Below are 12,499 nucleotides of genomic sequence, written 5' to 3'. Positions count from 1 at the left end.
TGCGTGGCCACACACGACTCCAACACCATCATTATGTTTGCCAATGACACGACGACGGTAGGCCTGATCACTGACGATGATGAGGCAGCCTATAGGGAGGTCAGAGACCTGGCAGTGTGGTGCCAGGACAACAACCTCTCCCTCAACGTCAGGAAGACGTGGACTACAGGAACAGGAGGGCTGAGAATGCCCCCATTCACATCGACAGGGCTGTAGTAGAGCGGGTTGAGAGCTTCCAGTCCTTCTGTGTCCACATCACTAAGGATTCATCAAGGTCCAAACACACCAACACAGTCGTAAAGAGGGCACGACAACGCCTTTTCCCCCTCCAGAGGCTGAAAAGATTTGGCATGGGCCCTCAGATCCTCAAAAAGTTCTACAGCTGCACCTTTGAGAGCATCTTGAAAGGCTGCATCATCACTTGGTATAGCAACTGCTTGGCACCCGACCGCTACAGAGGGTAGTACTTACTCCTCCTTGCAAAACAGCTCGAGCTCATTTGAGCATTTGTGAACAGCAGTTTTCAGTTCTTTCCACAGATTCTCGATTGGATTCAGGTCTGGTGTTATGCAGGTGAGTGAGGACCCAAAAGCGACTTAACAGAAACTGAGTTTATTTAAGTCCAAACAGAAATAACATAATCCTAATCCTTTACAGGAAATGTCCAAACGGGGATAACAGAAATCCTCTAGTTGTAGAGGGGAATTGCAGGATAAGCGGCAACAGACTGCAGGTCCCTTCGGGTAGGCGCGGGCGGTAGCTGACAGAGACACCTGCTCACACGCAGCATCTGATGATAAGGCAAAACAGGACAGGACGGAACAAGAACACAGCAAACAGCAAACAAGAATCCGACAAGGACAGAGGCAGAAACCGAGAGAGAAATAGAGACCTAATCAGAGGGCAAAATAGGGGACAGGTGTGAAAGAGTAAACGAGGTCGTTAGGAGAATGAGGAACAGCTGGAAGCAGGAACGGAACGATAGAGAGAGAGAGGGATAAAGAGAGGGAAAGAAACCTAATAAGACCAGCAGGGGGAAACGAATAGAAGAGAAAGCACAGGGACAAGACATGACAATATATGACAATACATTCTAACACCTGGATATGTTTATTTTTGAACCATTCCATTGTAGATTTTGCTTTATGTTTTGGATCATTGTCTTGTTGGAAGACAAATCTCCATCCCAGTCTCAGGTCTTTTGCAGACTCCATCAGGTTTTCTTCCAGAATGGTCCTGTATTTGGCTCCATCCATCTTCCCATCAATTCTAACCATCTTCCCTGTCCCTGCTGAAGAAAAGCAGGTCCAAACCATGATGCTGCCACCACCATGTTTGACAGTGGGGATGGTGTGTTCAGGGTGATGAGCTGTGCTGCTTTTACGCCAAACATAACGTTTTGCATTGTTGTCAAAAAGTTCCATTTTGGTTTCATCTGACCAGAGCACCTTCTTCCACATGTTTGGTGTGTCTCCCAGGTGGCTTGTGGCAAACTTTAAACAACACTTTTTATGGATATCTTTAAGAAATGGCTTTCTTCTTGCCACTCTTCCATAAAGGCCAGATTTGTGCAATATACGACTGATTGTTGTCCTATGGACAGAGTCTCCCACCTCAGCTGTAGATCTCTGCAGTTCATCCAGAGTGCTCATGGGCCTCTTGGCTGCATCTCTGATCAGTCTTCTCCTTGTATGAGCTGAAAGTTTAGAGGGACAGACAGGTCTTGGTAGATTTGCAGTGGTCTGATACTCCTTCCATTTCAATATTATCGCTTGCACAGTGCTCCTTGGGATGTTTAAAGCTTAGGAAATCTTTTTGTATCCAAATCCGGCTTTAAACTTCTTCACAACAGTATCTTGGACCTGCCTGGTGTGTTCCTTGTTCTTCATGATGCTCTCTGCGCTTTTAACGGACCTCTGAGACTATCACAGTGCAGGTGCATTTATACGGAGACTTGATTACACACAGGTGGATTGTATTTATCATCATTAGTCATTTAGGTCACCATTGGATCATTCAGAGATCCTCACTGAACTTCTGGAGAGAGTTTGCTGCACTGAAAGTAAAGGGGCTGAATAATTTTGCACGCCCAATTTTTCAGTTCTTGATTTGTTAAAAAAGTTTGAAATATCTAATAAATGTCGTTCCACTTCATGATTGTGTCCCACTTGTTGTTGATTCTTCACAAAAAAATACAGTTTTATATCTTTATGTTTGAAGCCTGAAATGTGGCAAAAGTTCGTAAAGTTTAAGGGGGCCGAATACTTTCGCAAGGCACTGTATGTACATATCTACCTCAATTACCTCATACCCCTGCACATCGACTCGGTATGGGTACCCCTAGTATATAGCCAAGTTATTGTTAATCATTATGTATCTATTATTACTTTTATTATTAGGTGTTTTACTTTTCAATTATTTCTCTATTTTCTTTCTTTCTGCATTGTTGGGAAGGGCCCGTAAGTAAGCATTTCACTGTTGGTCCACACTTGTTGTTTACGAAGCATGTGACAAATACAATTTGATTTGATTTTCTAGTTTTAGATCCAATATATTTCAGGAAGGGTCATCTTTTTGGTGTTCGGCAGGGCACACATTTTATAGACAGATTTTAACATGACATGTTGTAATATCTAGATCGATTAATCTCACGTTTAACAATAAAGGCATCAGCATGCTTCAGTTTGGCTGGCGCCTCACTCGGCTAGGCGAACTGAACAAGTGTGCTCTCATACTCCTTTAAAAGACATTCGCTTGAAAAACAAGAAAAAAGTGGCAATAGTACTGTTTGTCCATTTTGAGACGCAGTAGCCAATTCTCAAAATTGTCAGAATTCATCTAAAATAATTAAAGAAATCTGTCATTAATTTTGACATTTTTGCAGAGGAGATCTTAGTAAAGCAATTTGACATCTAACTAAGATGTTTGGTGCAGTATTTCTCAATGAAACAATGTGCTAAAGACATTATTTAAGAATCCCTACTGTTGACCAATCACAGACGAAGGGGTGGAGACTTTGGCTTTGAACACTAGCTTGCCTCTAGAAAAGTGTCATGTGCCCGAGCAGCTGAAAAATTCCTCACCGAAGACCAAAAACGAACGAAAACATCGCAAAATGTTATCATAATATATGCATGAACTGTTTCGGCTGGGAAGCATGCGGACGCCGTAAGGATCATGAACTCGACCTAGGGCCACCAATGTTTTGTCAGACAGTCCTGTAAAAACCAAGCCCTTGGCTACTATGGCTTACCTCCAGAGAGGCTTTTCACAGGCATTCAACAGGAATTCACAGAAGCCTGTGAATGTCCCAATACAATAGACTGAAGGATTTGTCAGAGTAAATTAACTGAAAGGTGTCATGGGGGGATGGGGGTGGACTGTGACCAGTGGAGGAACATTGATTCAATTGACCTATCGCAAAATTCTAAAGCATGTTCATGGTTTGTTGGATATTTTTTGCTAATTTGTAACTCCTTTTTACATTTGATTCGAATGATTTACAGGGGTGCATGTTTTAGACAGTTAAACAAGTCTGTCAGCTTTTGACAAGGCCCCAGATTTTCAGAGACCTTATTTGACCTCCCACCCACTCACCTCGTATGTCTTCAAACGTCCATCCAGCCGGGGGGGGTTAATGTTTCAGGAATCTGCCACCTCCTGGCCTTTTGTTCCCCCGACCCCCCACTGCCATCAGAACCCACTTCCAGCGTTTGTTCTTTGAAAGAGCCCAGGAGTTGAGGGAAGGAGCCAAGTAGAGAGGGGGGCCAGTATCCCTACACATTGATATAGTACTGCTACTGACCCTGTGAGCACAGACGTTGAAAATACATTGGCATTTGGTCCGTCCTCACTGGCCTTGATTTCAATGTCCGTCCAGACCAAATCTGAACCCACCATGGACGTCTAGGGGCGGCAGGGTAGCCTAGTGGTTAGAGCGTTGGACTAGTAACCGGAAGGTTGCAAGTTCAACCCCTCAAGCTGACAAGGTACAAATCTGTCGTTCTGCCCCTGAACAGGCAGTTAACCCACTGTTCCTAGGCCGTCATTGAAAATAAGAATTTGTTCTTAACTGACTTGCCTAGTAAAATAAAGATAAAATAAAATATATTTGGTTCAGTTTTGGTCCGGTCCGCACTGGACTTGATTTGTTGGTTTGGTCCAGACCGGCTTTGATTTGGCCCAAACATAGACATCTATGATTGGTTCAGATCTAATTTTGGACAGCATAGAACAGTTTAATATAGAAAAGAAAATTTGAGTATAGTACACTAGATTACAGTATAGTGGAGCACAGCATAGTAGAGTACAGTATAATGTTCTATATTGTACTTTACTGTACCCTACAGTACTCTACTGTACTTTACTCTACTAAAGTACTTTACTGTACGGCATAGCATTCTATTGCACTCTTCTGTGCTCTATGTACTGTGAAACATAGACTATGATTGGTTCAGATTTAGTCCAGTCCGACCAAATTTGGTCTTGTTTGGGGTTGAGCTGATTAGCATAATACCCAGCATGCTTTGCAAAAGTTCATTTTAACATTTACATTTGGTAATTTAGCAGATGCTCTTATCCAGAGCCACTTACAGTCAGTGCATTCAGCTAAGGTAGATAACAACCACATATCACAGTCAAAGCAAGAAAAACTTATCTGTAACTGTTACTGAGAGTTTTAAGAGTTCTGTTGGTTGTAACTTCAAGCATAATCAATGCAAGTTTCAAACTTTTGAAAAAGCTAACGTGTGATGGCAAAAATAGGTGTTCCAAGCTGTAATATTGAATTGGCTCCATTTTCTTTTAATTGGAATAAGAATGTTTGAATGTGATATAATTATTTCTTAATTGACATGTAGATATAAGTGAATTGATGTACAGCTATAGAAAGTTACAAAAAATATATATTTCAACGTCTGGAAAATACGTATTTTCAACTTTTATTCAGAACCTTCTTTTAGATGTCATTTTGCACGTAAACACCAGGTGTTCTTGTGTGTTTTTATTTTATCTGACCTAGTATTGAATCTGTGCTCTTTTTAAGATTATATTCTGGATTTGAAGTTTTTCTTAACTTTTATATTGAATACTGCATTTAAATACTAGTAAAACTAAGTGAATGCTCTTCATCTGATTACGCACCCGCCCGCCTGACTAGCATCACTACTCTAGACGGTTCTTACTTAGAATATATTAACAACTACAAATACCTAGGTGTCTGGTTAGACAGTAAACTCTCATTCCAGATTCACATTAAGCATCTCCAATCCAAAATTAAATCTAGAATCGGCTTCTTATTTCGCAACAAAGCCTCCTTCACTCATGCTGCCAAACATACCCTGTAAAACTGACTATCCTACCGATCCTTGACTTCGGCGATGTCATTTACAAAATAGCCTCCAACACTCTACTCAGCAAACTGGATGAAGCCCCATATACTACCCACCACTACGACCTGTATGCTCTCGTTGGCTGGCCCTCACTACATATTCATCGCCAACCCACTGGCTCCAAGTCATCTATAAGTCTTTGCTAGGTAAAGCCCCACCTTATCTCAGCTCACTGGTCACCATAGCAACACCTACCCGTAGCACGCGCTCCAGCAGGTATATTTCACTGGTCATCCCGAAAGCCAACACTTCTTTTGTCTGCCTTTCCTTCCAGTTCTCTGCTGCCAATAACTGGAACAAATGGCAAAAATCACTGAAGCTGAAGTCTTATATCTCCCTTTCTAACTTTAAGCATCAGCTGTCAGAGCGGCTTACCAATCACTGTACCTGTACACAGCAAATCTGTAAATGGCACACCCAACTACCTCATCCCCATATTGTTATTTATCCTCTTGGTCTTTTGCGCCCCAGTATCTCTACTTGTATATCATCATCTGCACATCTATCACTCCAGTGTTAATGCTAAATTGTAATTATTTCGCCTCTATGGCCTATTTATTGCCTTATACCTCCCTACTCTTCTACATTTGCACACACTGTACATAGATTTTTCTTTTGTGTTTTTGACTGTATGTCTGTTTATGCGTAACTCTGTGTAGTTGCTTTTGTCGCACTGATTTGCTTTATCTTGGCCAGGTCGCAGTTGTAAATGAGAACTTGTTCTCAAGTGGCCTACCTGGTTAAATAAAGGTGGGAAAAAAAATAATAAAGTTAAGGACGAGCTTGCAAATAAGCATTTCAACTGTATTGTTTACACCTGCTGTATCCTGTCCACATGACAAATGAACTTTGATTTGAGTTAGCAGACGATTTGCAGTGTGAACGTCGTCACTGTGGTTGAAAGTGTGATGTGTCCACAGGAGGTTGGTGGCACCTTAACTGGGGAGGATGGTCTCGTGGAAATGGCTGGAGCAGAATAAGTGGAATGGTATCAAATACGTCAAAACACACGGTTTCCAGGTGTTTGATGCCATTCTCTCCGTTCCAGCCATTATTATGAGCCGTCCTCCTCTCGGCAGCCTTCTGCGGATGTGTCACCTCATTCTCAAATCAAATCAAATCAAATCTCCACAGGTCTTTGTCAACGGTTGATTATTTCAGTTCACACACAATGAATTATGGAAAGTGATGTAATCTGGCAATGGGCTACAGTCTGCAAGGTGTTTGGTGTTGATTTTGTTGTTGTTGAGGGATGTCAATTGTTGAGGGAAAATGTACTTCATACGATTGTGATGTGTTTTTAAGTACTTCTGGACAAGAGCATCTGCTAAATGAATGAAATGTTAAAGGCACCTCATTGAAATGATCAACGGCAATCAGAAGATGTTACCAGGCAGCAAATGTGTGTATATTGCTATTTTACCTCTCATGGACCCCAGTCAACTTCAATCTTGGCCGTTTTGCCTTGGACATGTACAGAATTGTCCTAGCCTGTGTTGTTGTCAGTATTTGCATAGGGAAACTCTTCTCCAGCCTCTGAAAAGCTATTCATGAAGCTACCTTTATGGGGAAACCTGCTTTTGTTTGTGCCGCTGGAGCCACAGCGTAGTTGTTTGTTTAGATGTGTGTGTGTGTGTGTGTGTGGTCTGAGGAGGTATAACTTACTGTCCTGTAATTTGAACTGTAAAATACGAAAAGAAAGCTTATCCAAATAATCCGGCAATCGTTTTGTAGGGTTGGTCACCTGAGTAACTAGCAACCAATCAGATGCAGCTCCATGACAATTGGGCAAAACAAAAGTTTGAATGAGGTTGAAAGCTAATACACTACCCGCAACTAAGGAAAATAGCATGATTTGGCAGAAGGAACATCCAAAACTTGCTAAATAGGCTTATTACAATAGATCATTCCATCCAAGCACACACACACACACACACACACACACACACACACACACACACACACACACACACACACACACACACACACACACACACACACACACACACACACACACACACACACACACACACACACACACACACACACACACACACACACACACATACCTAGTAATGTCGGGGTATAGGAGAGGGCTAGTTTGAACACGTTGTTGTGTTTGTTTCCCACAGGATTCAAGCTGAAGGATTTCCTCCACGATAATGAGACCCTGTCCACTTTCCTCCTGCGAAACGCCTCCTTCTCGGAACACGCCGTGCACCAGATCATTGAGGCCGACGTGAACTTGGAAAAGGTAAGGGGGGAAAAACACCACCCTCCCAAAGTTCTATGAGGCAAAGGCCTATTACTGCGGTCAGTTCAGTCGATCATGAACAGTATTAGAAGCAGTGTAGTAGTTGCTGAACATTCCCAGTAGCGGATATAGAACAGGTCAGTAGCGTTTCTGGGTTAGATTTATATATATAATAATAATAATATATGCCATTTAGCAGACGCTTTTATCCAAAGCAACTTACAGTCATGTGTGCATACATTCTACATATGGGTGGTCCCGGGGATCGAACCCACTACCCTGGCGTTACAAGCGCCATGCTCTACCAACTGAGCTACAGATTTGATGGAGCACCTGTGAGTTAATTAAGTCTGTGGCCCTTTATTTCAGGGACATAACCCTTTAGAGAGAGGGCAGAGAGAGGGTAGAGATGTCTACTGCGGTGTTTGAATGTGATGAAGCAGGGAGTACACCAAAGGGCTAGTACTGTAGCCTTCACCACTAGAGTTTTTACTGCAAGACATCATCTTCCACTGTCTTTGTTCTCTCCTCAAAAACATGAAGATATATTTGTTTTCTTTCACAGTTTTAGAAACTGCCATCTGGTTTTTCCTATCCTATTCCCCCCCCCCCCCCTCCCCGCTGTAGGCCTATGTGGAAATAATCTCAACTAGGCCTTATTCTTCAGCTAAATGGATTACAACAATTTGATAGTGACAATGCCCTCACATTACACACACAATCCTGCAGCAACATGAAGCAATGGGAATCTAGATACAGTATGTAAACAATTCAGGTCCTAAAATTGCTCCGTGGTATCCAACCCCGAGATAACAACATGCATGCAACTCCAAAGTCACACGGCCTTATCCCATGTGTTTCTCAATTCTGTTCTTTCAGTACCCCCCAAGATTACGTGTTTCAAATGTTTGTTCGAACCCTGCACGAGCACATCTGCTTAGATGAATGAAAAACGTGCAACTTTGGAAGTTTGAGAAATACTGTTCTCTGCCTGTCTTTAGTCATTGCTCCATTACCCATCGACCCTTCTCCCCTTCCCTGTCCAGGTGCTGGTCAAAGGCTTCGGTGTCCACCTGAGGGACATGTGCAAAAGCAACGGCACCAGTGTGGAGGACTTTGTGACCATCACAGACAGCGAGGTGTCCAGTCTGGTCCAGGAGATCCTCTGCCGGTCCCCAGGCTCCTGGCTCAACCAAGCAGAAAGCCACTTCCTCAACAACCTGGACTTCCTCAAACCAATACGGGTAAGCACAAATGGGCTCTAGGCCTATTTCTTAATTCCATTCTTTTACTTTTTAGATGGTTGTGTATTGTTAGATGTTACTGCACTGTTGGAGCTAGGAACACAAGCGTTTTGCTGCACCCACAATAACATCTGCTAAATATGTGTATGCCACCAATACAATTTGATTTGATTTTAGGTAGAAGTTACCTCGAGACACTGATCTCAGACGGTCCCATTACGAACTTTACACACCACATAAGAGATGTTCCTCCTGTCAGAGGTTTTCCACATATTTTCTAGGTTATTGCCACCCAGGGCTCAAAGGTCGCATATGCTCCTAAATATTTTGCTGAGCAACGTGACGTTTTAATATGGGAACACCAGTGCGACTACAAATAAAATCATCCAGAATAATTGTAGTTATGATTACATTTTTCCCTTCCGCTGCCTCCGAGTCGAGCGCCATACTCCGCGGACACGTAGAGCAAATGAAGTGCACCTATTGGCCCACGGCTGGCCAATCGAGCGCACAGCAAAGTTAACACTGTGATATTTTTTTTATTAAACCATGACGACAGAGACTGTCAACAAATACAGCTAAGCTGTTTTTCTGAGTGAGTTCATGTTTACATTTGTGTGTGGAATAGACATTGGCTGGGATGCGGTTTTAACAAAATAGCATTCAGGATTAGACCCACCTGTTGTATAATTACATGAAGAAGCCATAAAATGTGCTTCAGCCAACACTGTAGCTTCAATGAATATCAAAGTGTTTCAAAAGGCCTACAATTTGTGGATGAGGCAGAAATAATGTGGTGAGAATCGAGTTGCCATCAGCTTGAAGACCGTGTCCGCTTTTTGGTCACAGTCAGTCTCAGCAGAGCTGAAGGAAACTGAAACTGACCTTCAGATGCAGGCCCCATTAGTCCAATAAAATGAAAATCATTATTTCAATGTTTGATCACTCAGCTGTGCCTCAGTCACAAGTAATACAACAACTGATCTATTACTGGTGTGACCATACCTTCATTTTTAAATGGTCTGAGAACAATAACGTTGGCAGGGCAATTCAAGCATAGCCAATATGCAATGATAATGTATTGGGCCTATAGTCTACTATAGCCTACTATAGCCTATAGCCTACTGCAGAGACCTGTTTCTAATAGGTTAATGTTGCATAGGCTTATGTTTTCTAAGTCATGCTAAAAACAAATCTGAGCAGTAGATCTCGACTTGCATTTTGACCCAGAAAAAGTGACCACTGCAATATAAAGGAATGAATGACTGATCTCTTGATGTTCGTGAAGAGACAATGCTACAGTTTTTCAACATAGTCCTTCTCAATAGGAAAACAGTGCTTTTACAAAAGGTAGTAATATAATATTCCACAAATTACTTTGTCATTTCAGTGACAGGTATTTGTTTCAAAATGTTTGCCTTTTAAACAACGTCTTTCCAGAGTTAATAGTTTCAAGTGCTCCGCGTGTGCTTAAAAAGTAGCTAGAATTCATATGGGCCCAATATAGACTTGATCTCAGTCAATAAAAAAATAAAAAAAGCTTTTCTGGTGCTCCTAAAATGTTATGTTGTGCTACCAATAAACATTTTTAATTTAGAACTCTGTTGCCACATGGCCACAGGGTCGTATAGCCATGGGTTACGTTCACATTTGTCTGGAGTTAATTAACGTGGCTTTGGGCAGACCCTATTGATCAGAACTCTAGTTGTTTTATGGCCCCTTCTGAAAATCTGCTGCTTCTAGAGGAGCTGTGAAACCAAGAGGCCACCCAGCAAGGCGGGGGCGGCCCAAATGAGTTGAACTGATTTTTATCAGCAAATCAGAAACGTTCTCTGAGAGGGAGGGGATTGCAAAAAAAAAAAATGTGAAAAATATCTATTAAGGGCGCCAGCCGAACTGAAGCATGCTGACACCTTTAGGGACTTTGGAAAGGGGACCTTACCCCTCCCTCGTAACTAGTTGATATAGTGGCGAGGATCAATTCTCATCACAACAGAGACCCAACACAAAGCCCCCCTCCCATGGTTGTTTTTCTCCACTGAAGACCAGAGCCAGGTGACCTAATTCACTGACGTGCATAGTGCCGAGAACCAAACAAAGCGTAGGGGCCCGGGGAAAAGCCGAGGCTCAGAAAGAAGGGGGTAAGCGGAGGTGGAGGCATGTTGTTGCCTGTTGTTGCCTGTCGACCCAACTCTGGAGATACGTTTGAAAACTAACTGCCGTCAAATAGAGGATTTGGCCTCAATCTTTAAACGTTAGTCATTCATGAGTATCACTTCTCTCTGAGTCATAGTTTATAAAGGTAACTTTTAATTCGACACCTTAGCACCAGTGCAAGGGAAATATATCATTAACATCCTTGCAATATGGTCATTTTGCCCAGAGGGTAGACCATTGATTGAATTCCAATGGTCAGAAATTGCATGATCAAGGGCATCTTGTGCAGTGTTGACAGCTTGTGAACAAGGATCCAGGAAATCAGTCAGAGAAGTGTGATTTGTTATATATAACAGTGCTTAGGATTGTATCACCTTGTCATTCAGATACAGTATGACTGTCCACAATGATAAACATGGAAGAGTCTCAGGCAAGGTGTTATTATGTGATCCCTGTCCTCATTTTGACATGCCACAGCGGTCAGTTTCCCTATTCATATGATAACAAACAGTGTGTTTTTGTCCTTATGGTTACTGTTTTTGTAGCCTTTAGGGAACAAGACATGGTAAACAAGGCGACAAGACATGCAAGATGCTATTAAATCAAAACAGTTCACAGGGTTTCCAAGAGCAGTTCAAAACGTTGCTGTTAAGTTTCTTGTTCCGATGGGAAAATGACTGCATACCGTATAACCCTTATTGAAAGGGTCTTCCTGTGAAACTATGTTAGGAAGCTGTGGTGTGGGACTGTGGGGGTGTTTTTTAACCAACATAATGTCGCTGTTCGTCTTTTCGACTGTATTTGTGTGCGAATTGACACTTCTTCGCTCCATCCCCCCTACAGAAAGATGTGAGGGCTGACCCTGAAGCTGTCCAGCAAGTGGCTGAGGCTACAGACAACCTTCTGGAGAGCCTGGGATCCCTGGCCATTGAGGTGGGCATCAATCTCATCACTACACTAAACACATTTCTGACAACTAGAAAGGTTACTGCTGCTGCTGCCTCATTTCTTAGCAGGCTCTCTTATGCAGTGACAATGGTTATGGTCTTACATTTGGCCATTACGGTTACTGAGGTTAACCTCATCATTTAGAAGCATTATCAGTTGTTCGATGTGTCACCAGACGGAGACCCACAGAATAAGCCCCCTCGTAGCCAAGTGCATTTCCTGGTATTTTGTCCATGTTTTGTTTTGTGTCGACCATAATGAGCTCCCCTACCTTGGATCAGCAGCGAAGCAGGTTACTCTTGGCAGGGCCACAGACAGAACCGTAGATGTATAGGATGAAAACATCAATGGAGTTTCTTTATCCCATCATTACAAGATGGCCGCCAAGAGCCCCCCTCCCAGACCTCATTTCCCCTTACTGTACTTCTTGCATCTGGTCTTCTTTGAAGTTCCACAGCATAAGGAAGTAGAGGCTGGACTAAAACTGTATGTAGTGTTTATCTGCC

General features: G+C 42.5%; 1 protein-coding gene across 2 annotated transcripts in view; it reads left to right on the top strand.

Annotated features, from left to right (window-relative positions):
- Positions 1 to 12,499, top strand: part of LOC124011088 (phospholipid-transporting ATPase ABCA1-like) — a 45,779-nt gene that overhangs the window by 11,938 nt on the left and 21,342 nt on the right. For both annotated transcript variants that reach the window (XM_046324084.1, XM_046324085.1), the window contains 3 exons: positions 7,523 to 7,644; positions 8,691 to 8,888; positions 11,889 to 11,978. In XM_046324084.1, the coding sequence (XP_046180040.1) occupies positions 7,523 to 7,644; positions 8,691 to 8,888; positions 11,889 to 11,978 (410 nt within the window). The remainder of the gene's footprint in view (positions 1 to 7,522; positions 7,645 to 8,690; positions 8,889 to 11,888; positions 11,979 to 12,499) is intronic.

This window comes from Oncorhynchus gorbuscha, linkage group LG23 (genome assembly GCF_021184085.1).
Source record: "Oncorhynchus gorbuscha isolate QuinsamMale2020 ecotype Even-year linkage group LG23, OgorEven_v1.0, whole genome shotgun sequence".
Classification (NCBI taxonomy): domain Eukaryota; kingdom Metazoa; phylum Chordata; class Actinopteri; order Salmoniformes; family Salmonidae; genus Oncorhynchus; species Oncorhynchus gorbuscha.
Note: the sequence above shows the minus strand (reverse complement) of the source record. Positions and strands in the feature narration are given on the sequence as shown.